A 25,860-nucleotide genomic window follows, 5' to 3' on the forward strand; every position below is an offset into this window, starting at 1 on the left:
AAGAGCCGCATGTGGCTCGCGAGCCGCAGTGTGCCGACCACGGCCCTGTACCATCAACTTCAGGGGAAGACTCTGAATAAGGACGGAAAGGGGAAAGCATGCTGTGGTAGGGGGACATCCGTCGTTTCAGTCACGATTCTGCCGCAGATGTGGAGAGGCCTGGGCACCGCCCCCACCTTGCAGCAGAGTGACACCGGCGGCCGGGGCTTGATTCCTGGGTGCCGCCCGGCACACCTCTGCTGCCCTGAAGTGCCAACTCCTGGACACCCCCGACTTCCCCAGTTTCCCCCCACTCGCCAGAAACAATTGCCAGGTGAATGTGTCTGTTCACGCCACAGGTATTTATTGAGCATCTACTACCTGCCAGGCACCATGCGGAGCTACAGGGATGTCAGAGACAGTCTCTGCCATTCTTCATCCACAAAGGTAACTGAGGAGGTTAACCGAGACCCTTTAAGTTACCCCCCGCCTCACCCCGCCTCCCCTGCTCGGCCTGTGCTGTACTTGGCTATTTTGCTCAGCTCCTCGTGTCTCCCCAGTTTCCCAAAAAACGTGGAGTGGGAGGTCCCTACAACCGGTTGCAGCTGTCTCACTTCGCAGGTGGAACCATGAGGCTCCGAGGCCAGGTGGCCGGGTAGTGCCGGGCCTCACCGAGAAGCCAGGTCTCTCCGCCTCCCAGCCTGGCTTCTCTTCACGTGACCCCTCGGCATTTGCTCCTGAAGGCCCCTGTCCGCATCTCCTGGGCGTCTGTTCCCTCTGCCATTGCTTCCCGCACCTCGAAATCTCTCCCCTCGACACAGTTCACAATCACTATGACCACACGACGTCTCTATGCATTGGCCTCCTCCGCACGGCTCTTTCCCTGCCGCCTAGCAACCCCACTGCATCCCCAGTGTGTCTTCCTGGTTCTTAAAGAGGCCCTCAAGGACACGCTCCCTGAAACCAGAGGGCGCTCCCCTGGGAAGGGTGCACCAGCAGCAGCCCAGTGACGCGGAGATCAAGCCAGACTTTATTGGCTCTCTCCCAGTCCTGGCTTCGGTGTTTGTCCACTGGAGTCTCAGCCAGCTCTCCTCCTCCTCCTCCTCCTCCTCCTCCTCCTCCTCCTTGCCGCTGACCGATTTGCCAGGACTTCTCTTTCACAGAAACTTCTTTCCAGGACAGACTTGTTGCTATGGCTTCACCACTTCCAAGACACTGGTTTGAAAGGTAAGGGGATAATGTTGCGCCAATGCAGCCTCCCGGCTGACGGAGAGAACGTTTAGGCTCAGCTCCAAGCGAGCCCACTGGGAACCCATCTCTCGGCTTGCCAGAGCACTGCACATGGGTGAGGTTCGGGGTGGGCACGGGGGAGGAGCAGAGAGCTGGGTTCCGTTGTTGGCCAGGGTTTGGCAGTAGATTGAAGTTTAGGATGTGCACACCCCACCCTGGCTGATGTGGTTAAGTGGTTAGAGCATTGGCCTGCACACCAAAGGCCCACAGGTTCGATTCCCAGTCAAGGGCATGTACCTGGGTTGCAAGTTCAATGCCTGGCCCCAGTCGGGGTGGTGCAGGAGGCTGGCAACCAATTGAGGTGTCTCTCTCACATTGATGTTTCTCTCTCTCTCTCTCTCTCTCTCTCTCTCTCTCTCTCTCTCTTTCTCTCTCCTTCCCTCCCTTCCCCCCTTCCTTCCACTCTCTCTAAAAATCAATGGAAAAATTATCTTGGGTAAGCATGAACAATAACAGCAATAAGGAATGTGCACACCCTTTGGCCAGCAATCACACCAGGCCTGCACCACCGAGCGTGTGTCTGAGAACACACGTGTGCGCACACTGCATACAAAAGGACATTGGTGACAGTGTCACCCGTAGTCACAACACAGAAAATAAAGGCCATCGTCACTAGCACGGGGTGCGTGGGAATTCAGGCACCTGTGCCTGTTTGGTGACTGGCAGAGGCTGGCACCTGGCTGGGACTCACGGGCGTCGGTTATCGTTATTACTGTTGTCGCAGCCCTTTCCTATCTCTTCAAGGCCTCCAGCCTGAGTCACAGCCTGCGTCACTCCCTAAGCCACAGCAGCTTGGGACGGCCCGCAGTTCCCCTGCCCGGCTCACACGCCAGGGCATGGACCTGACGTCCCTCTGCCCTCTCCTCTATGTCCGTGGGACACCCCCCTCACCATGCCAGGGCCTAATCACTGCTCCCTGTCACCTCCTATCAGCTGTGAGCACTGTGTCCCCAGAATCAGGCTCGCAGCCTGCCGTGTGCAGATGAGCCCGAAGCTTGGCCAAGGGAGCCAGTGGAACATGAGAAGGAGGGTACCCAGGGGGCAGCCGTGGGAGGGGGCAAAGGCAGCCTGCTATGCAGGGGAGACCAGACCTAATGCCATGCGGACGGGGTGGCCCCTGGAGCTCAGGGGTGCCTTCTAGAGCAGCGGTCGCCAACCTTTCGGACCTCACGGACCACCAATGGTCTGCGGCCCACCGGCTGGAGACTGCCGTTCTAGAGAGCCGAGGGCCCCTGGGACAGAGGCTGGTTGGGGCCCGCCACGGGCCTGTGCTGACCTGAAGTTCACGTTGCCATTCTTGTCATCCAGCCGCTTGATCAGCTCCCTGATTTGGAACCGGTTTAGGGGGATCTTGTTTTGCTGAGGAGGTGGGTGGAACATGTGAGGTTAATGGAGCTCTCAGCTTACCTGCTCTCCAGCCCCCTACATACATGCATGTGCACACACATGCACATGCACCCATGTGCAGGCACACACACAGTGCCAGGGGCACAGGGATAAGCGCACCTGTATCATGGCTTTCAAGAACTCGCTCACAGGCATCTTCATCATCCCAGTAGGGGTCAAGCTCTTGAAGAAGTCCAGGACCTTGATCTTGTTCTGGTCGGCATAGCTCTGAGGGAGGGAGACACCAGGAGCGGATGCTTGCCCATGTAACATCTCTAACACTCCCCTCCCCGCCCAGACCCAGCAGGCCACGGGGGCGTGTGACGAGGCAGTCCCAGGAGCTCGAGTCTCCTGCATGTGCGTCATTTAACACCAAGAGTCCTGTCTGCACAGGGCACCGAAGGAATGGGGCAGTGACTGTTCGTGTGCATTATTTAGTTCTGAAGTTGCCTCTGCTAAGACTCGTGTAGATGGTGCACTGTGGGCAGTGGGCGAGCTGGTGTTGGCTTAGAGTCCAGAAGCCAACCACAGCCACGCTGTGTGACGGGCAGGTCTGGTTCTCAGAATTCACTTAATTCTCATCATTTCACACAGATGCTTACACTGTGTTAGAGTATTTTAAAAATAATGTTTAATTAAAAAAAAATATTAGCTACTCACATTGTAAGGTGATTTTAGATTAGTAGAAAGAAGAAAATGAAAAAATAAGTCATAAATCCAATCCCACTATCCAGAGGTAACATCTTGATGTGTATCCTTTCACCTGTCTGTCTGTCTATCTATCTACCATCCACCCAGCCACCCATCGTTTTTCTACTGTACATACTGGTTTATGAAATGCACTGGGCCAATACACTGTGAACACCCTTTCAATACCATTAAAATATTCTTTTGGGGTCCTTCTTTAGTATCTTTGCTCACCTGAATCCTTGATCATCAAGGCCCTTCCCAACCCTATCTCTGCCAGGAAGCATCCTTTTCTGTTTACCAACCCTACATACCCTCTAATCTGGGCTCTGATTATCTTTGCTGCTTTGCCACTTATTATCTATAATAATAAAAGCATAATAAGCTAATTAGACCAGACATCCTTCCGGACGTCCTTCCAGACGACCTTCCGGATGAAGCCGGGGCTGTAAGGGAAGCCGGTACTGGCAGCCGGGGGAAGGAAGGCCTACTCTTGCACAAATTTCATGCATCGGGCCTCTAGTCTACCATCTGACCCTTTCTATTAGCAGTTACTGTATCTGTCCCATTTCCCAAACCCGCTTGTTGGCCCCTGAGGGAAAGGACTGCATCTCACGCTGCGTGTGGGGCTTGATCTTGACTAGATTCCTTCTCTGTGCTGTTGGAAACAAGGGGCAGGCCCCCACTTTGCATCAGATAACGCCACTCCTGCTCACTGGACATCCTGCTTCCCTTGCAAGACAGGTTTCCCCTCGGTGCCACCCGAGGTCCTCTGACCTAGAAAGATACTTGATACCCCTTTGCCTTTTAGAACTTTGGGGTGATAGCCAGCGGAGGACAACCAGGCCTGGGGCTGGATGCTGCTCTGAGGGGGTCAGACCTGAGGAGCTCTACTATCCTCAATGGCTCTAATAGTCTAATACCCCTAGTAGCTCGAGCAGGCTCTGATTTTTTATTTTCACTGTTACATCTGCCTCTTGTGATTGCCAGAGACGATCTAAGACTCAAGCCAGGTTACCACTAGATGTAAAGGCCTTGAGGGTCCCTCTTTCGCTGAAGCCACCACATGGCTGTCCTGACCACAGGGGTCTTGGCGTTCTTACCAGCTGATGGAAAGAGCCCACATTTACTGGGTGCTTATGATGTGCCAGGCGTCGTTCTAAACACTTCACGCACATTCTAGAATTTAATCTTCACAGCATCCCTGCGAGGGTGTGTGCTTTCGTTGTGCCCATTTTACAGGTGAAGAGATTGAGGCACAGAGAGCTTCAGTGACCTGCCTTTGGCCCTACAACAGCCAGGGGAGGAGCCTGGCTGGTAGAAACCACCCTGGTCCACGCCCCTCCCACTTGAGCCAGCTCTCAGCTGTCCCCTCCAGCGGAGGGCTCTGGGAATCCACAGGGAATAGGCTTCCTCTGAGGGTCCTTGTCAGAGAGGATTGTGCAGACGCCTTGGCGGGGAGGGGGCTCTGCGTAGCTGACGGGGTGGAGGACAGCTCTCTGCGGGGTCCCCGTGGGGCTGAGGAAAGCAGGGCTCACCTGGATCAGCTTCATGGGGCTCTGGTACTGGATGACGGACTTCTTGGCAGAGAGGCCTTGGATTGCCTTGTAGGCCACGTCCAGCTGGGGGTGGATGGCATACACCCCATCTAAGAACTTCACAAATTGCTCGGACACCGTCACGTTCTGGGGCAGGGAGAGAGGGGACCCATCGTGGGGAGGGGGCCGCCACTGCGCCATCCTCCTGCCCAGACCAGGGTCCCACCCGAGCCAGCCAGAGGGCCGGCCTTGTGTCTTCTAGTTCGTCCTGCAATACAGCTCCTAGAGGGGGTGGTTCATGTAGTTTAGAGCTTGTGGTTTAACTCGTGCGATTCCCGGGTGATGGATCGGATGTTCTGTCTGTGCTGGGGGCTCACCACGCCGGGCCATCTCAACGCTCTCAGACGGCAAGCCTAACCGTCTGCGTGCGGCCATGTGATGCAGCGATGGGGCTGCAGACAGGCCCATCCCTGTGCCAGTGCTGGTCTTCAGAGCAGATGCCCTGGAAGAGGACCCCTCATGCCCACCCCCTGGGCCTGGCTCAGCCCATACTGGGAACTCCCCGAAGGAAGTCCCCGAGACCCGGGGGTTACAGGCCGCAGGAGGAGGTGTGTTCCGTGAAATAGGTGAAATAGCGTTGGAGCAAACCTGGCCGCCCTGGGGGAGATTAACCTGCTTCATTCCTCAGGGTTGGTTCTGAGTATCTCCTGCCTTTCAAAGACTTAAATCCATGCTTAAGGGCTGAAGATTTACTCTTTTTATAGGTATTCTAGAGAAAGGTCTAGAAGCATCTACAGTGAAGGAATTCCAACACCACAGAGTTATGGCAGCATAGGTGACGACAGGGAAGAGAAAGGCTAATTCAGACCTTCTGGTTCTGGTAGGATTGTGGGGTTTTGTTTGTTTGTTTTAGTAAAGCAAGCTAGAATTTATTGACCACAGCAACCCCCCCGAAAAAAACAACAACAAAAACTCCCCCCCAAAACCACTGAGGACAGTGAAACAAAGAAGGGCCTGGAAGAAGCTACAGGAGAGCCTAGGCTGGCTACTTTGGCTCACCGGGAAGTCAGAGAAAAGGGGGCCTTGGAGACAAGTTCGGGGGGAGCCTGGATGAGCTGCCGCTGCCCATTGCTGCCCTGGTTGCAAGTCTCATGGGGTTCCTTGAGGTCCCCTGGGGTTTAGGAGATGCGTGTTTGGGGGGGGGGGAGGGAAGGGAATGGCACAGGTGTGCTCCCTCCTGGGAGGCTTGTTTAGTGGCAAAGTGATCCGAGTTCATGGGCTATATGTCGTCTGGAGCCGAAACAGCACCATGTCTGACATTCCCTCAGACACACCAAGGCCAGGCCTGGCTCCATCCTCTCCAACCAGCTCTGTGGGAGAGAAAACCAAATATCCACAAAATCTGAACCCGCGGCTGGGACTCAGAGGCAGGGTGGAGTGGACGCAAGGTCAGAGCTGTGGGGTGAGGGTGGAGAGCGGGCCTCCGAGGAGAAAGGGGTGAGGGAGCAGAGCCCAGGAGCCTGGGGCAGGAGGCAGGGGTGAGGAAAAGAGAAAGAGAGTAGGGACGTGTTGATAGTGTTTCATAATCTGTGGCAAACATAAACTTATTATTCAGTTCCAAGGAACTTGGGTTTAAATATTCAAAATGTCATCACGGCTATCATTGCAAGGCGTCAATGGCTTAGCAAAACGTATTTGTGTGGCATTAAAAAATGTCCCTCTGTGCCTTCTTAGAACTCCAGAGTAGGAGGCAGAAGCCCTGGCTTTCCTCCCTGCTGTGATTCTCACTTGCTGTGCGGTCCTAGGCAAGTGACCCAGCCTCTCTGTTTTAGTTTAATTATATGTAAAATGGGAAAATGAGGGAAAGTTCTTGTTATGGGTTGAATTATATTCCATATATATATATATATATATATATATATATATATATATATATATATACTAACCCTCCGTACCTGCGCATGTGACTGTATTTAGAAATAGGGTCTTTGAGTTAAGATGAGGTCCTTAGGGTGGACCTACTCTGATATCGCCAACAACCATTGGGTGTTAGGAGAGGGGCACAGAACAGATTCTCCCTCTAACCCTCAGATGGCACCAACCCTGCCTTCTAGCTCCCACAATTGCGAGAGAATGGATTTCTATTGTTTAACCACCCAGCTCGCAGACCTTTGCTACAGCAGCTCTGGACCCGCCTCCCGCAGTAGGAGCCAATGAGCTGGCAGGTATAACATCACTTTGGGGGAAAAGAGTATAAAGTGATAGACGAGTGCAGGATACGGTTATTCTCAGCTCCCACCTCTGGGATGGTTCAGGCGGGAGAACCTGGCAGAGTGAAGTCACTTCCTCAGGCTTTCCCTGTCCATCAAGGGATTTCTTAACGTTAGCCTCAAACACTGCTCTGAGTAGAGTAGGCTACGCTATGAAATGAAAATGCGAGTCTGTCCACGCTCTATTACTCAGATGTTCAAAGCCCTGTGATTCTGGAGCCTTTCTGGGATGCGGGGCCATCCATCAGCATGGCTGACAGACGCTCTGCCCTGGGTCCTCCTGCCCTTTCCCGCCGTTTCTGCACCTGAGCTCGGCCTGCTCTCAGGTGTGCAGGGCCCTGGTCCAGGGCCGGGTAGATGATTTCTCACTCCCGGCCACTGACTGACAGCTGCTCTATTGAAAGGACCGCTGGAGGGGGCAGAGTTGTGCCCCAAAAGGAGGGACCTTTGCAGGGAGCTTTTGTGTGAGGGCCTCTGAGGGGCATGGCTATTGGTACCTGCGGAAGCGGGTGCAAGCGACTACCATCTGATTACTCACGGAAATGTCAAGGTTTTCCATCTTGGATTTGGGGTTCTTCTTGATGGACATGATAAGTGACACAGCTCCCTCCATGTTCATAGGGTTCAGGAAAAGCTGTGGGAAGGGGGGCGACACAGGAAAAGGCGGAGGCGGGGACAGGAGGGGCTGGCTCAGGGCCCGGCTCCCATTTCTTTCCATCAAATCGCAGTCTCTGTTCCACCCAGACGTCTCTGTAAGCACTTTCTCCCTGCCTGTCTTTTTGTCCGATCTTCCGCCCACCCACCCACCTGGGGAATTGCTGCTCGAGCTACGCTCTGAGGCAGGAAGCAGTGAAGGCCAGGGGGGGACATCAGCCGGGGAAAGAGTCCTGCAGGCCCAGCACGGCCGTGAGCAAGGCCCTGGCAGGACCACGGAGATGAAAGGAGACCCTGAGGCCTTGGGGGGAGCAAGGGACAGCATGGGGTGAACTGAGGTTGGAGAAGCACACAGGGCCGAGAGACCTGGATTTGCGTAGCAGGTGGCCACAGAAGGGGTCTAAGCCACAGGGGAGTAGGTGTCGGGGGAGGTGGTGGAATCATTTATGCTCCAGAACCTGCAGGAGACCCACAAGGGAGGAAGGGAGACCAGTTAGGGGATGACTACTGTACACGCACCAGCTGAGAGCAGCGGGGGATCCTGGGTTTGTAGCAGTGAGGCAGCCGAGAATATATGCACATGTGAAGCACATTTCACAGTGATTCTCCCGGGCAATATCCAGCCCCATCACCCTGCTGCACCCATCCCCACACATGACACACGCACACCTACATACGATGCACTGAGACATACCTGGATGCGCACCCATGGACGCACACACACAGACGCACACACAAAACGGCCCGTTCCCAGCCAGGTAAAGGCTCTACCTTCAGAGTTCGGAGGCACTCGTTGAACTCCAGTCCTTTGCTGAGTTTGATGATCCCTTCGTTGCTGATGTCATTGTTGCTGACATCTAGGTAGGCCAGGGAGCTGTTGGATTTGAGGACCTCCCCTAGGGCCGCAGCCCCCTCGTTCCCAAAGCCATTCATGGAGATATCTAGTGTCTTCAGGGTCACGTTGGACTCCAGGGAGGGGGAGAAGAGCACCGGTATCAAGGGGCATCTATCCCCGGTCGGCATCCAGGCTGGGGACTCAGTAGTCCCTGGAGAGAGGTCTCGGCCAGCTCACCCCCGACCTCCCAGCTGCAAGCAGTCTCAACAATACATTCCTGTTGGGTTCTGGTCATTCCCTACTCCATCATTAAACTGCTCCCATGAAGTACTCCCAAAGATGCCACCAGGCCCTAGCAGGGTGGATTCTCCTGGACAGGATTTATGCTAAAGAATAACGTGCATCCAGGAATTGTGGGAGGGAGGCCAACAATGGGAAGAGCTCAGTATATCCGCATCAGCGGCGACCATGAGGAAGAGTTCAAGATGGCGGGGCGGGGCGGGACCTCCCTCGCACCCCCACCCTCCCACCTTTACCCCCTCACCCTTCACCCCTCACCCCCCGCTCAGCACACCACTCCCAGGGAGACCTTACCCGGAGACCGTTGCTCAAGGACACAGCTGCCCGTGAGCTTAAGTGATTCCAGCTCAGGTCCAGTGTCTGGAGCCCTACGTTGAGGGCTGGAGAGGGGGTGGGGGATCAACTTAGCATCCCCTGCCTTTCAGGGGACCCACTCTCAGGGTTGGCAGAGAGCGATGCCATTGGGAATAAGGAGAGCTCAGTGCTCAGAAAAAGTAAAACGCAGAGGAAACATTTGTTCAGTGATTCATTTAAACACAACATCGTGAGATGATTTCCAATGCTGCCAACGATGACGTAAAATAATCTTACTCAGGTATTGCAGGTGGCAAGCAAGTTAATGCCATCTATTTGGCAAATATCATCTGGTCCCAAGTATGTTCCTATAAACGTGTGTGCACCCTGGCACACAGCGGAATCACCTCTGTGACTCCTCCCAAGGACAGGCTGTGAGAAGGGCGGCATGCTTGTAGCTGTTTGCCATGGCATCACTTTTACAAGTAAGGCTCGTGACTCAGAGGGAACGGGTCAAGTGCAGCATAAATATCCACCTGGTGGGATGGTGTGCATTAAAGTAGAGGGAGACAGCCTGGAAAACAGGAGCCCTGTGCACAGAAGGAGGTTGTGATCGCATGGAGCACTACATCCTGCGATGTCGTTCACATGGAGACCTGCAGGGGGCAGTGGTGGGTCCAGACTTTCTATTTCGTTCAGTTTTAGGGACAAAACCCCTTGGAAGTAGCGAGGCATCAGGCTTGTCTAGCTGCCAGGTTTGCATGGAACTTGCACTAGTTTTTTAAAACTTAGAGATTATTTTGTTTAAATGCTATAGGGTGTCCCAAAATTCACGCAAGATTTGAATTTTGCGTGAGCGTTAACAACAACAAAAAATAAAAGCCTAATTTTACTTGGTTTATTGAATCAGATTCTAATATCTGTTGCCCTTTGATTTCAATCCCTTCAATTTGATAAGCATTTCCAAGTACCAATTATGGCCCAGGAGCAGGGACAATGAAGACCAATGAAGACCACGGTTTTGCGTATGTGCCAGCAAAGCCGTGGAGGCCATTTACCTGATGTGCTAGTCCATACATAACCCTATACTGTATACTCTATGAATCAATAAAAATTTTACAATTTTTAATTATAAACCTGTGTTTTCTATCAAAATTACTTCTTGTGTGAATTTTGGGACACCCTATCCATGGGGTTGGGAAAACATCCTATTTAAACACCTGATCATTGTTAGTTTTGTTTGGGACGAGGTGAGATAGAGGCGAGTGTAGATAGAGTTGCGTACATGGGCATCACTCTGATTCCTGGGTCACACCCTTGTCCCATGGTTTTAAATACATCTACATGCCTTTGGATCCCAAATGTATTTGTCCAGCCCCAACCACGCTCTAAACTCACATAGCAAACTGCCTACCTGATGTCTCCATTACAAACATTACGTGGCCCGAATGGAAATCTTGCCTCCTAACTCCTGCTCTTCTAGCCCTGTGACTCCCTGAGTTTTCCCCATTTGGGTAAATGACACCCATTCAAACCAGTATCTGAAACAAAATAATCACCAGTCTATCTCTTTCTTTCCCTCATTCTTCAGGTCAACATGTCCTTTTGGCTTCGCTGCCAAAATATACTCTGACTCCACCCCCTCTCCATCGCCTGCTCCCTTAGCCCACGCATCATCCTCGGGCCTCCTCGTGGGCCTCCCTCCTCCCGTTCTTGTTCTCCTCGGTTGCCTTCAACAGAAGTTCTACAACTGCAAATCAGACCGCATCATTCCCCACGGTCACATCCTTCACCGACGTCTCATCGCAGGAGAACAAAGTCCAGCCGTCGTGCATGCCCAAGTCCCACAAAACTGACGCCAGTGGCTGCAGGCCACCTCGATGACCTCTTGTCCTTCCATTCCCCTCCGCTGTCCACTCTGCTCCAGCCGCCCTGTCCCCCTCCCCCCGCCCACGGTCCTCGAATATGCCACGTTCTGTTCTTTCTGCCCGGAATGCTGAGCGTCTAGAACCTAGCACGGCTGTTTCTTATTTATCATCTTTAGGCTTCAACAGAAAGCCACCTTCCCTGTGGGCCTTTCTCTCGTCACCCCACCTCCACCCCCGCCCTCAGTGCCCTCCCCCGTCTACTCCGAACATTTAGGAGCTATTATTTTTTTCTTTTATAACAAGTTTGCAAGGAAACTCCTTAGACATCTGTGTGTGTGTGTGTGTGTGTGTGTGTGTGTGTGAGAGAGAGAGAGAGAGAGAGAGAGAGAGAGAGAGAGAGAGAGAGCGCTCTGAGACATGGAGAAGTGAATTGCTGCATCCTAGAATATACACATTTTCAATTTACTAAATACTGTCAAATTGCTCTCCAAAGCGCCTTTACCTGGCAGCTTCTGAGGGTTATTTATCCCTGTGTTCCCTGCACTGTGAATTCTCTGACTTGAACGTTTTGCAGCTTTGATAGATGATAAGGGAGAATCTTTTTGTTGTTCTATTAATGGCATTTCTCTAATTATCAAAGAGGTTGGGCATTTGGCTTTGATTTTTCATTGTCCATATGCCTTGACCACTGTTTATTTTTAAATTTTTATTTTTATTGATTTCAGAGAGGAAGGGAGAGGGAGAGAGAAACATCGATGGTGAGAGAGAATCATTGATCAGCTGCCTCCTGCACGCCCTCTATTGGCGATTGAGCCTGCAACCCAGGCATGTGCCCTGACCGGGAATGGAACCGTGACCTCCTGGTTCATAGGTTGACACTCAACCACTGAGCCACACTGGCCGGGCCTGACACTGTTTTGTTTTGTGTGTTTTTTTGGAGTGTTTATCATCATCCAATTGACCTGTAGGATCTTTTATCAACATTTTGAACACTAACCTTTAATATTCTACAAATGCTGCAAATATCTACTTCTGACTATTACTTGTCTTGTAACATTGCCCACAATGTCTTTGCTCATCCCCCGTTTTAAACCTATTGTCAAATATACAGATAATTTTTGTTATGGTTTATAGTCACTGTGCCTATGTAATAGGCGTTAACCTCTCTGAGATCAGCAAACTCTTTCTCTAGATCAGTGGTTCTCAACCTTCTGGCCCTTTAAATACAATTCCTCATGTTGTGACCCAACCATAAAATTATTTTCGTTGCTACTTCATAACTAATGTTGCTACTGTTATGAATCGTCATGTAAATATCTGATATGCAGGATGGTCTTAGGCGACCCCTGTGAAAGGGTCGTTCGACCGCCAAAGGGGTCACGACCCACAGGTTGAGAACCGCTGCTCTAGATGTTCTCCTAATCATGTTAAAGTTTTACCTCCCACATTTACAATGTATTTTGGGTGTGGTCTCTTCTACAATGAGAACACTCAATAGCGACAACAACAGGAGATGCAGCTCTGACAAGAGATTGTTTGCCAGGTCCCTCTCCTTTGCCAGCCCCTCCCTCCGTGGGGACTCACCCAGCATGCTTCCCAGGAACTCCCCGTCCTTGTCAGAGAATTCGTTGTGGCTGAGATCCATTTCCTTAATTCTGTAATTGGCCTGGGGAAAAAGCAGTGGACAGAGAGGTACTGTGGGGCTTCCATGGGACTGCAAATGCCTCCCGTATCCTAGGTCAGTGGGATGGGGGCTCCCACATACCCAGAACGAGGGGGACTAGGGTTCTTACACTGAAGACAATTTTGTGTTCATCTTTTTGTGTGACTGTTGATGACACCTGGGCGAGTTTATTGCCATCCAAAAACAGTCCTACCACCTGCTGTGGCTTTGGCCAGGATGGACAGAGTCCAAACATTCCCCAGCGCCCTATACCATGCATTTCCCTAGACCCAGAGGCTCCCCAGCCCCCCCAGGCCTCCAGGGACATCTCCCACCTGGCTCAGCGGTACCCACCCCCTGCTTCTTACCGACAGGGCCTGGCAGAGCAGCTCTGCAGATTGGTCCTTGAACTTATTTCCTGTCAGGAAGGAGGGCATGATCAGTGCTCTCCAGGCAGGGCTCCCTTGCCCTCCCATAGCCTAGCTCTGCCAGTCTCTTCCCCTCGGAACAATCAGATGTAGAAAAAGTGGCAAGTACTCAAAGCAAAAATATGGACACAGAAGAAAACAGGAGGAAAAGGGAAACTATTTACCATCCCGTTTGACATTCTCTTCTTGCTCGGCTGTGACTGTCAGGGGAGTTCCAGGAGCAGGAACACTATACCCTGTGCATTGCTGGCAGCATCAACCCCTAGCCTAGTGCCTAAAGTCTGTAACAGTATAAAACATGCTACGATAGCCCAGCCGGCATGGCTCAGTGGTTGAACATTGACCTATGAGCCAAGAGGTCACATGCCCAGGTTGCAGGCTGGATCCCCAGTGTGGGGCGTGCAGGAGGCAGCCGATCAATGATTCTCTCTCATCATTGATGTTTCTATCTCTCTCTCCCTCTCCCTTCCTCTTTGAAATTCATAAAAAATGCTGATATAGTCTAAGCAGCAGAGACATGCCCGAAGGGGACGAGCGGGGCACTTGCCTTTGTGTGCAAAATCTAAACGGCACTGAAAGGCTCAGTAATTTCAATGAATAATATTTTAACATTTGAAAAAGTCCAAAACCAATGCAGAACCATCCTATATAATAAAAGGGTAATATGCAAATGGACCAAATGGCGGAATGACAGTCACTATGACGCGCACAGACAACCAGGGGGCAGATACTCAATGCAGGAGCTGCCCCCAGCCCGCAGGCCCCAATTGCCTGATCAGGGCCTGCCAGCCAACCTCTCAGTCCCTTCCCCCTGGCTGGCAGGCTCTGATCGCCTGATGGTGGATGGAGAACCGGGGGTGGGTAGCAGTGGGGCGGGGGGAGGGGGGGGGGCGGCGACTGCCGGCAGCCAGGGAAGATGGCCCTGATCTCAGGCCAGGCCTAGGGACCATACTTGCGCACAAATTTTGTGCACCGGGCCTCTAGTCTATGATAAACAAAATTTTTAAATGTTAAATAAGGCAGGACCTGACCCTGCACTTGTAGAGCCAAGCCTCACTCATCTTGCCTCACTCTGTCCCTTTTTTTAATTTTATTATTTTATTTTATAAGACTCCATTGACTTTATTATTTTTGTAATATAATTCTTTAGAGTTGAAAGTATTATATATGTCTCCCTTTTCCTCCCATTCACCTCCCCACAGCCTGCCTCCACCCCAGGACCTCACTGGCCCCTTGTCTGTGTCCATGGGTCATGCATTTATGCATACAAGGTCCTTGGTTGATTACCTCCTCTCCTCCCCATCCTTCTCTCCGAGATTGTTCCTTTTGTACTGTGCTTCTTTATTTAAAGGGTTGATATTTTATTTAATCTCAGATTATTTTTGTATTGACTTTGACTTTAAAAAATATTGCATCAAGATGTTATTGACTTAGTTGCTGAGCTTTTTGATGCCCCTTAAGTTGTGTGACTGAGGCGAATGCCTCCCTTACTTTGCTCTAGTCCCTGCCCTGCTAAGCAATCTAAAAGATTTCTGGGGAATAAATGGCTTATACCCAAATTTCTTCTTTGAACTTTTGTATCTCTAGCACCTAAACCAGTGATGGTGAACCTATGACACATGTGTCAGAGGTGACACGAAAACTCATTTTTTTGGTTGATTTTTCTTTGTTAAATGGCATTTAAATATATAAAATAAATATCAAAAAGATAAGTCTTTGTTTTACTATGGTTGCAAATATCAAAAAATTTCTATATGTGACACGGCACCAGAGTTAAGTTAGGGTTTTTCAAAATGCTGACACGCCGAGCTCAAAAGGTTCGCCATCACTGACCTAAACTGTGCCTGGCACATAAATGCTTCCTGACCGACTGACTTTATGAATGCACAAATGAATATACCTACTGAAATACAAATATTTCTTTGGCTGTGCAATAAAATGACATAACAAGCTAGTCAATGTATAAAATCAGGTAATTTTATAACTCAGCAATTCAAGGAACACATCAGCTATAATTTGTTCAAATATTGTTGCTCACCTGTTCTTCTGGAACGCTGATTAGCTATTATAGTGAGTCTATTCTTCCTTTTATATTCTTTTATCTTTCATATTCTCTATCTCTTTATCTTCTATACTGCAATGATAGGTAAAATATCCTTTTATCTGTCTTCCAGGTCACTAATTTTATTCACCCATAGCTACTTTGCTGTTGAATTTATCCACTGAGTCTTTAATTTCAATAACTATATTTATCCATTGAGTCTTTAATTTCAATAACTCTTTTTAAAAATATATATTTTATTGAGTTTTTACAGAAAGGAAGGGAGAGGGATAGAGAGTTAGAAACATCTATGAGAGAGAAACATCGATCAGCTGCCTCCTGCACACCTCCCGCTGGGGATGTGCTTGCAACCAAGGTACATGCCCTTGACTGGAATCAAACCTGGGACCCTTCAGTCCGCAGGCTGATGCTCTATCCACTGAGCCAAACCGGTTAGGGCTCAATAACTCTTTTTTCTAGAAGTTCTATTTTGGGGGAGATCTTTTAAAAAAAAACAAACGGTGAGCCCTAGCCGGTTTGGCTCAGTAGATAGAGCATCAGCCTGCGGACTGAAGGGTCCTAGGTTTGATTCCAGTCAGGGGCATGTACCTTGGCTGTGGGCACATCCCCAGTAGGGGGTATGCAGGAGGCAGCTTATTGATGTTTCTCATTGATGTTTCTAACTCTCTATCTCTCTCCCTTCCTCTCTGTAAAAAATCAATAAAATATATATTTTTTTAAAAAACAGTGATTTGTTCTTGCATTTTTGGGGTTTTCTTAATCATAATAAACACTAGAGGCACAGTGCACAAAATTCTTGCACGGGGGGGTGAGGGGAGCAGCTTCAGCCCGGCCTGTGATGACAGCAGCGTCCCTCGCCCTGGCCTCTGGTGTGAGGCTCCTCCCCTCCCTCTGAGTGGCTGAGGCGCAGATGTTGGGCTTGCGTTGCCAGGGTGACGCTGCCAGCGTCCCGCCCCAGCCACTATGGGCACTGCCATCTTTGTGGCGGAGTGATGGTTAATTTGCATATTACTCTTTTATTAGATAGGATAGTTTATATTTGGGTGCAAGATATCTGCTTGCAGTTTCACTTAATTAATAATGCTGCTATTATTTAGTGGATAAATCATATGGTAACTCAATGTATAGTGTATATCTGATAATTATATTTCTCAAGTTCTTGAGAGTCCGATGCTGCCACTTGACAACTCTCATGGTGTTTTGTTTCTTGTTTTGCAATTTGGGACTGTGAACGCATCTTTGGGAAAGCTTTATCTCTGGGAACACCAGGCGACAAGGAGTATGGGTCAAAGGGTGGCTCTTCCAAGAGGTTTTATGTTTGTTTCTGTTGCATGCTTCAGGGTATTACCAGCAGAGGATCACTTTGTATGTTAATTTCTTGCCTTAGGGATTCCAGGACCCTGCAAGTGGTATAAATTCAAACCACAAATCTGAGGACAGTTCTGTAAATCCTAGAATTCTCAATTGGCTTTTTGTTTTCTATGAGACAGATGCTAAACTAATTAAAAACAGGGGGTCAGGTAGTAACAAATGCCATTAAGGAAAACCAAGCAGGGAAATGGATAGAAAGTGGGAAGGGAGAGGGGCTGCTTTGAGGCAAGGCATCAGAGTCATCCCCCAAGGAGATGACATCTGAGTGGATGAAGCGAGAAAGCGCGAGTCATGGAGAGATGTCTGGGGGAAGAGACTTTAAAGCAGAGGAAGGAATGTTGCAAAGTGAATCAGAAGTACATGGTTCAGGAAAGCCAGGAAGCCAGTGTAGCCATGGATAGGGGGCAAGGGTGGCTGGAGGGGTTTGGCAGGGTGTAGATACAGGGTTCTGGTCTCTACAATCAGAAGGGCCAGGTCCAGTTCAGCTCAACTTTGATTCCCTCTGCCTTTCACCTTCTTCCTTTCTCCTTTCCTTCCCCAATGTCCTCCCCTTCTCCCCCCTTTCCTTTCCCTGGGCATACCTGATAGCTGAAGGCTCAAGAGTGAAGAGGAATTTTTCTGGAGAAACTCTGCGATGACTTTGGCCCCCTCAAAACCAAGAGCATTGTCGGAAATATTCTAAAATACAAGAAAACAGTTGTGTATGTACAAACCCCAATAAAGGGCCCTCATTAACAAATGATGTCCGAGTGGGGCTGACCGGAGACCTACGCTAAGGGAGTAGGTTCTCGGTGGGGAGAGGGGACTGGGGTGAAAGGATGGGAAGGATCGGTGTGTTCCCGAGGAGAGAAGAACAATAGGAGGCCAGCTTTTCTGTTGCCTCACTGTGAGGCCCCGAGCTGGTCGTAGTTTCTGAACTTAGCTTCAATCATGCCCCACCTCCCCAGCTGAGCTCTAGTACTTTAGATAGCACATGACAACTTTTTTAAAACCCAAGTCAGCTATATTTGAAGAGTTTGGCATAAAATAATTGGGAAAAAAATGAGATTAGAGTAAATAATCACTTGCCAATTCATTCACTGATTCATGAAGCATGAATCGCTGTACTGGGAAGAAGTGGGGAGATAAATGGATATAGTCCTTGCCCTAGCTGGTTTGGCTAAAGGATAGAGCATCAGCCTGTGGACCAGAAGGTCGAGGGTTTGATTCCGGTCAAGGGCACATGCATGGGTTGCGGGCTTGATCCTCAGCAGGGGGTGTGCAGGAGGCAGCTGATCGATGATTCTCTCTCATCATTGATGTTTCTATCTAACTCTCCCTCTCCATTCCTCTCTGAAGTCAATAAAAATTTAAACAAAATATGGTCATAGTCCTCTCATGCTAGTGGGAGGGATTTTATATATATTAGCCATTATTATCTTAATTTTTGCATCTTTTTATTGTGGTAAAATAGATATAACACCATGTTAAGCATCATAACCATTTTTCGGTGTACAGTTCAGTGGTCTTTAGTATATTCATATTGTGTGACCATCACCATCATCTATCTCCAGGCACATTGTATTTTATGAAATTATTTCATGTCTTTTTTTTTAAAAAAAAATTTTACTGTAAGGCAACTACACAGAAGTGAGTTCGTCTATTTAGGGGTTTATGAGGTCCAAATAGAAATGGTTTCTTAGGGTTTCCTACAGCCACCAGGAGCACAGGTCCCCCTGGCCAGCCTCTGAGGTGTGACCCTCCTCTGAGAAGTCACTTCTACAGAAGAGGGGCCCCCAGATGCATTGCAGAACGCCTGGAGGCTGGCCTGGGCTCGGGCAGGGGCCTCGGCTTGTCTCCAGGGGGCTCTGGGGCCCAGGGTGTGGTGGTGGGAGCCAGCAGAGCAGGCACAGTACCAGCTCCTGGAGGTAGTAGTTCTCTTGTAGCATCTCCACCAGGCTCAGGATGCCGTCCTCCATGACACTGTTGTCTGCCAGCTCCAGGGTGATCAGAGTCGTGTTGGACTTCAGCCACGAGGGGTGGGGGCGGGGGGGGGGGGGAGACAGAGGTGGTTGGTGACCGAGGCAGGTCCCTGACTTTGCCCAGAACCTCCCAGCCATGCCAAAGGGTATGGAGATGCAGGCCAGCAGTTTTGGAGGAGTAGGCAGGAACCGGAGAATGGGGCAGGAGATGAGCCACCCCACCGAGGCTAGGACGGTACAGATGGGCAAAGTGGGTTTACAGTTGTGAGCACTCGAAACAGTTTGTTCTTGTTATTTATTAACGATTGGCTCATTTATTTCTATTACAGCTGTCAACCTGCTTTTGTCCACCCCTGCAGGCTGATATTTTATATTTACATTTTAGATGCATATTTTCTAGGGCAATATGCTTATCCTGGGCCCCTTGACCCAAAGGGGCCCTACGGGGGAATTTGTAAGAGGAACATGAAAACAAAGCCCTGGAAAGTAAGAGGTCCGAGGATGAGCAGAACCCATTTTAATTATTTACTTAGCTTCAAGGAGAGAGGCCGGTGGCCTGCCCCAAGAGGAAGGAGAACTTGATACATATAATACGAATATTTTAGCACAAGGCCTGAAGCAGGAAGCGTTGCAGTGCCTGCTGCCTTGAGAAGCCTTTCTCGCAGGGTAGGCTCCGGGCACAGCTGGTACCCTCTTGTAGTTAGGACCCTGCCTCGGGCTATTTGGAAGGAGTTGGACTTAAATAAATATCTAGATCCAAGCTAGTCTGCATCCCCACAGGGAGGCAATGACTGGCATTGAAGCCTGAGGGATGGGGTTGGCGCTGACCGGCACTGCATTCCTCCCTTCCCCACGTGTGCCCGGTGCAGAAAAGCACCGAGAGCAGACACATCTCTGGACGTGCGCGTGTTCAAAGCAGGCCAGGCAGCGAGAGAAGGAGCAGGCGGCAAGGAGCTGTAGCTTCAGCCAAAGGGAGAAGGTGCTGGAGTGAGGGACGGTCGCACATTGCTACAAGGAGGGACAGTCCACGCAGGGCCTTCCTGCGATGTCTGTGGTCCCAGCTCTCTGGGAGGGGAAGAATTCCTTCGTGCTCAAGGTCAAGGGAGATGGCTCAGGTGGCCGCCCAGTCTAGGTATCATCTAGCAGTATCCAGAAACGGGTTAAAGGACCGCTGCCGGAGTCACCCTGGGGCTAGCACAGCGTGTGCGACAGCCGGCAGCCGGATCCCAAGTCCATCCAGTCATCCCACCCTCTGTGCTGAGTGTTGGGGGAACAAGACGAGCAGAGGACATCGCTGCTCTCCAGGGCACCGAGTGCAAGGGCATGGGGCCAGGCGGTTGGGGAATAGAAGTGAAGCAGCGTGAAATAGGACCCTTCCTAGCGGGATGCCTTTGATCTACACCAGGCAAATCCAACATGCGCAAAGTTAAACAGCACAAAAGATAAATAAAACTTGAGTCCACCAGAATGTCACAGTAATTGTCAAGTGAGTTATACAGAGAATCAAGGAAGACAAAACTCCCCCCAAACAGGAACTACTGTCTCTGAGAAACACATGGCCCGAGTCCCGAGAGGATTTCATTATTATCCTCTGCCCCCTCCTCACCCCCCACCCCCGCCATGAAGCTCAGGAGGTTATGGTGCATTCCTAACACGACATGAATCAGTCTTTTAATGCTCAATAAATTTCAAGATGGCTTTGTTCTCTCTCTGCTCTTCCCTTCCTTTCCGCCCCCTCCCCAGAAAGCAGCACAGCCTCACATTTTATGTAACTTCTTAGTGGGCATGAGCTAAATGCAAATGCTCTTGCATTTCCAAAGACGAGCGAGTGCTTTTTCTTTTATTAATCGAACTTGCCCTTTACTGTCCTAAGTGAACAAACAGTGTAGCGCTCACGTACGGCTGTTACATTCTCTGATTTCCTGGGACGGGAATCAGCTCCGTACATAATCAGTTAGGATTATAGAGAGCTATGATGAATTCAAGGGCAAGCGCTTGTTCGCCCATGCCAAGCCCGGAGAGAACATTATTCCTATGGGAAAACCTGACCCACTCTGCGGTGTGAGCCTTAAGGATGACAACGTTGTGAAAGGCAGACCCTGATGGAATGGCTCAGGAGTGAACCCACTTATAGCAAAGGTGAGCTCTGGGATTGAGACCCGGGCTGACCTTGTGTACCATGCTCTCGAATTAGCACCCAGCCCGGCCACTTTTCCGGGCTGGTGCCTTTGTTTCCCAAAGAGGAAAGAGCTCAAACTTCCAAGGCCCAGGTCTCTAGCAGCCTCCTTCCCAGGACCTATTGGGGAATCCCTGACTGTTGGGAAAATGGGCAGTCCAGCTGAGCCTATGGCAGGGTGGGCATTCCAGATGCAATTTAGGGTCCCATCACCATGTCAACCCCCCTACCCCACCCCCACCTTGCCAGGCTTCATGTGCCTCCATGGGCATGCTCACCACCAGGGCGATCGCAATGGCCTTAGTACCGTGGGGGCCCAGCCCGTGGTGGTTGAGGTTCATGTAGGACTCCTCCATGTTCCGGATGAAGTAGGAGACAGGCACTACGCCCACCAGTTTGCAGGCCTCCATGTACAGCTCCTTTTGCCCGGTGGTGAAATATTTCTCAGTATCTGCAGAAAAAGATGTGAATTCTCTTCTGCCTTTGCCTTATCTCCTCTGACACCAGGCCATGTTCCCTTCTGATCTGTCCCTTGGGTGTCAGTTAAGAGGGCAGCTCCAATTGGGAAGTCAGCCAGCAGTGGGAGGGAGACTCACGTCCAGAAAGCCTCAAATGGGCATCTCCCTTTGGGATGACACAAGCCCCTGGGGTTAGGCCCCAGGCTCCCCTAGGAAAAGGAGCCCCACACAGGCTTCCTGGCTTGGCCCTGTCCAGGAACTGATCACCTGGGGTGTATGAAGGCCTAGTCTCCCCTTGGGGCAGCTCTGAAAAGCCAGGTGAGAAGCTGGCGATCTGTGATAGTTGAAGGAGTCTCCATTTCCCTTTTAGTTTTGCTACCACTGCTAAGATGTGAGCCATAACCAGCATTACTGATGACTTAGAGAAATACCAACTTAAAAACCCCACGTAGGGCCCAGTAGGCTTCCCACAGGGGCAAATCAAGGCAAGATGGAGAGACCCCCAAACCATCCAGAAACAAGGAAACTTGCATGTGAGCCGGCTTTCCTCTTTCATAGACTTGCATGTCATGTTTTTCTCTAAAAAGATCTGTGATCCCTACTTTCCCAATGACAAAGCTAGCCCAGATTACACACAGTGCTCAAGCCAGCTGACAGACGAGGCCTTCACATCTCCATTCCAACCTCCTGGAGCCTTTGTCTGTAGGCTTTAGACAGCCTGGCCCGTGGGCAGCGGGCAGTGGGCAGTGGGCCTGCCTGGATGCCGATGTCCCACTGGCAAGATGTCCCAGGCCAGCTGGGGTCTAAGCCTGTGTCTGTTTTTTCTTCAGATCCCAGGGCCTTTGGCCAAGCCACCCCAAACGTTTTTAAGGCGGACAGAGAGAGCTTTGTTGGTGATCAGACAATAGCTTGACAAGGAAGGTACTTTTGCAGGCACAGCTTCACACTGGCCTTCCCTCTGTGATGGTTATAGAGCAGGGTTTCTCAACCTGGGCACTACTGACCGACCGACTGACCGACACTCAGTGTTGGGCGTTCCCCGCTGTGAGGGGCTGTCGTGTGCAGTGCAGGAGATATAGCAGAATCCCTGGCCAGTAGCATCCCCCAGCCCAGTTTGCCAAGTATTCCCTGGGGTGCAAAGTCACCTCTGAGGGAGAACCATGCTCGCTGCATAGGAGAAACAGCATGAGGTGGCTGAGCAACTTCCGCTCCCTTCTCTCCCTCTTTTGCTGCCTCACACCAGCTTATATTCCCACGGGCTCCTGTCTCAGGCTGTCCCGGGAAGCCCTCCCTGCCCCGGTCCCAGCTTCTCAGCCCCAGCTGCAGGGGCACCAGGAGTGAAGCCCCTCTCAGCACAGAGCTGGCACCAAATGTAATCATTAGGGGTTCTCCATTGCCAAAGCAGCATAGGGAACTCCCAGCTGTGTCCCTGGCACTGATTCTGCTCTGTCTGATTCTGCTGACCCCTTCCAGCTGTATTCACTGTGGTTGTATTGTAGGGGCAGCTTGCAACGCTATTACCACTTGCAGGGGGTGGGGGTGAGGAGAGGAATGAGTAGAAGCAGGGGTTCCGCATCTTCCAACCGTGAAACATTCAGTGTTGAAAGCAACATTCACAACGGACTTGAAGTGGAAAAGTAGAAAAAAGAGCAACAACCTATACATAAATTTAAAAAAAGAAAGAAAAGGAAAAAAGAATAAAGAAAGAGAGAAAGAAAGAAAGAAAGAAAGAAAGAAAGAAAAGAAGGAAAGAAAGAGAGAATGAAAGAGAGAGAGAGAGAGAGAGAGAGAGAGAGAGAGAGAGAGAGAGAGAGAAAGAAAACAGAGCCACAAGGTGCCCAGGGGGGCAGGGAGCAGGTCTGTGTGCGGGGTGAACAGTATGTTGACCTTGGCGGGGGTTAGGAACTGACTGTATAGAGAAATTTGACGGTTGACTTTGGCAGAACAGCCTCGCCTGTGTTTCTACCGCCTCTGATCACCGCCCACCACCCAGCCATCAGGACACAGGAGAGAAAGGGCCCCTGGGCCGGCCTCAGCTGGGAGGTGTGAGGCTGGCCCAGCAGGAGGGGCTGGCATTGTTCTCGCCTTGCTTCACATGTGCTCTTTGTGGCACTTCCCTTGTTGGGGAGACTGGGAGGAAGAGGAAGAGGAAGAGGAAGAGGAAGAGGAAGGTGGAGGGGCTGTTTGCAGTAACAGAGTCTTTGCTGCAGCTGAGACAGTCCCCCGCCCTCACCCCCCAGGGCCATGCACTTGGATTTGTCAGGGGCTCTCACTCAGGGGAACACAAACTCCAGTGTGAGGAGAGGAACGTCACCAGGATGCAGGTCGGGCCACAAACACGCCAGCGGGCCCTGGGATATGGAATGCTGGAGGCAGATTGGCAGGGTGGGGTGAACTTGGCGTCAGCAAGCCTTGGTAAGCTCTCGGTGGCCTTGGGCAACTCACACAATCTCTTTAAGCCTCAGTTTCCTGAAATCCCCGCTCACTGACTGGTCCAGCATTCAACAAGCTGATGTGCCCACGCGGCTCACCCGCCAGGCCCCACGCCTGGGGCAGAGCCATGGCCAACTGGGGAAGCCAGGTCTGTCCCCCCACCCCTCCGAAAGCCACTTTCACCTTCGATCTCGAGGTCTGTTTCTGAACTCTCCCGGGTGGGTTTCCCTTTATCCGAGGCCGGGGCGGTTTCAGCCTCACAGTAGAGCGTTTCATCACTGCTGTGTGGTGTTGCCTGGGTTCCAGTCTCCTCTAGAAGAAAAACGCATCTCCGTGATGTTGGAAATGAAACCCGCCAGCCTTTCAGGTGGAGCCACTTCCACTTCCCTCCACCTCGGCTTCCTCCTCTGTCTCCCAGGTCCGGGCTGCAGCCTTTGTCCCCCAGCTGCATGTGGCTCCAGACACCAGGGACTCCATTCTGCAAGCCCTTCCTCCCCAGCACTGCTGCCTCCTGCCCCCAGCATCTGTGGGGTCGCATGCTACCCCTCCTCGTGTTCTCTGGAGACTTGCTGATCTATTCCCCGCTTTGGGCCTGACTCGGACATTGGCTTCTTGCTCCCTCTTCTCTTTCTTACTGGTTTGGGTGGGGTTCAGAGTTGCTTTGCTCTGAATGATGGTGAAGGCCACGGGCAGGGCAGGCGACTCAGTCAAAGGTAAAATAAACCGGAACAGGAGCGTCTCAGGAATCGAGAGGGATAACTGGATTCCTAAGAATTTGACCTAGCTTCTCCTCCTTCCAACCCTACATCTATTTTATGACCACGAAGAAGGCAGGGCTTGCAAAATCCCCCTGGGGTTAAAGTCATTGCTATAATTAAATACACGTGTCCTGAGCTTCCCTCGCTTGCTAGACATGGATTTTCTGCCCCCGGGCCAGTGATCGGGGACCAGCTGAGGGTTCCTGACAGCTACACACAGGTGTCCAGAGCTCGTCCTGTATCAGCGGGAAGCAGTGGTTTGGGGAAGCCAGGCTGCCCTGCCGGGTGGCCTGTCAGAACGTGGCCAGCCTATCCTTCGGGTGGCCTGAGCATTGGTGGTAGGGGTCCTAAGCTTTGAACACCCTTGTTCTAAGGCGGGAGTTCCTAATGAGTCCACACACGTCTGTGTCTTTCTTAGTCCTTGTCTATGGACCCAAGCCCCAACATTTATTTCCCAGCCTGTAAGGTAAGGTCTGTGTACTAAGGGGTGGGAGTAGCTAGTGGCCTGGTAGTTAGAAGACATACAGCAGATTAGCCAGAAAATTTAGCTATCAAGAAGTGATGACTTTCTGAGCCTTAATTTCCTCAGTAGTCAAACAATTTTAGAATTCCATCCAATCTGTGGAATGCTGGTAAATGTCTAACCGGCTCTCCAGAAAAAAAAATTCTGATGTGTCATGGCCAATTCCAGTGGTATAAATGTTCCCGACATGGGTGATTTCAAACTGCCAACATGATGTAGAGCAGCTCAAAAAATGAAATTCAAAGTCAGCTAGAACTGGTAGGAGCCAATTCTAGCACAACATGCATTCAACGCTCTCACTCCCTGTTTGGCGAGTCCCAAAGCCAAGTCAATGTAATACATCCTCCCAAATCTAGAGGGTCCCAGGTAAGAAGGGCACTAGGTTTCTGGGTCCATGTGATCACTGGGTATTGCACTGAGGCGGCCTGGAAGGGCTGGAGTGGTGAGAGATGGGATGCCTTTTCACCTGTTGTCTCAGGCTCAAGAGGTTCATCATTGTCCATGGTGCCAGGGGCCTCTTGGGGGCTGCTGCCAGCTTCTTGTCACCTTTCTGCTGCTTCCCTAAGAAGCACACCTGTCCATTCACCTCGGTCTCAAACTTTGTGCTCTCTGCTCTCACATAGACAAATCTGGAGGCGTGTGGTTATCTTTCTATCCCTGCAAGCCCTGGGGAGAGTGGGCTTTGGTGGGAATTGGGCATGTATGGATTTGATCCCAACTCTGGAAGAGATATGTACTTCCCAGAATCATCAGGGAGAGTGGCACAGCTCAGTTCCTAGGAGCCCTGTCAAAAGGATGTCCATCTGCCTGCAACTTTATGACTTAGGAGCCACTTTCATTTCATCGGCAACATTCCATGACCTCATGCAGACATTGTGATCCATGTGAGTGGACCTGGTAACAGCAAGTCTGCCACCCTCTTGGTG

At 50.9% G+C, this 25,860-nt stretch overlaps 1 protein-coding gene across 1 annotated transcript; it reads right to left on the reverse strand.

Annotated features, from left to right (window-relative positions):
• Window positions 1-328: 328 nt before the first annotated feature.
• Window positions 329-25,437, reverse strand: LRRC74A (leucine rich repeat containing 74A; the record flags this gene model as incomplete). The annotated part of the gene is made up of 14 exons (XM_081111358.1): window positions 329-1,194; window positions 2,546-2,628; window positions 2,776-2,883; window positions 4,881-5,027; window positions 7,689-7,784; window positions 8,576-8,770; window positions 9,234-9,319; window positions 12,686-12,767; window positions 13,133-13,182; window positions 17,207-17,303; window positions 18,521-18,628; window positions 21,041-21,213; window positions 23,837-23,965; window positions 25,401-25,437. 14 exons carry the CDS (start codon window positions 25,435-25,437, stop codon window positions 1,170-1,172), a joined length of 1,416 nt encoding a protein of 471 aa, XP_080967484.1. The 3' UTR covers window positions 329-1,169.
• Between the last annotated feature and the right edge of the window lie 423 nt (window positions 25,438-25,860).

Source organism: Myotis nattereri (genome assembly GCF_964212035.1).
Source record: "Myotis nattereri genome assembly, chromosome: 1".
Classification (NCBI taxonomy): Eukaryota; Metazoa; Chordata; class Mammalia; order Chiroptera; family Vespertilionidae; genus Myotis; species Myotis nattereri.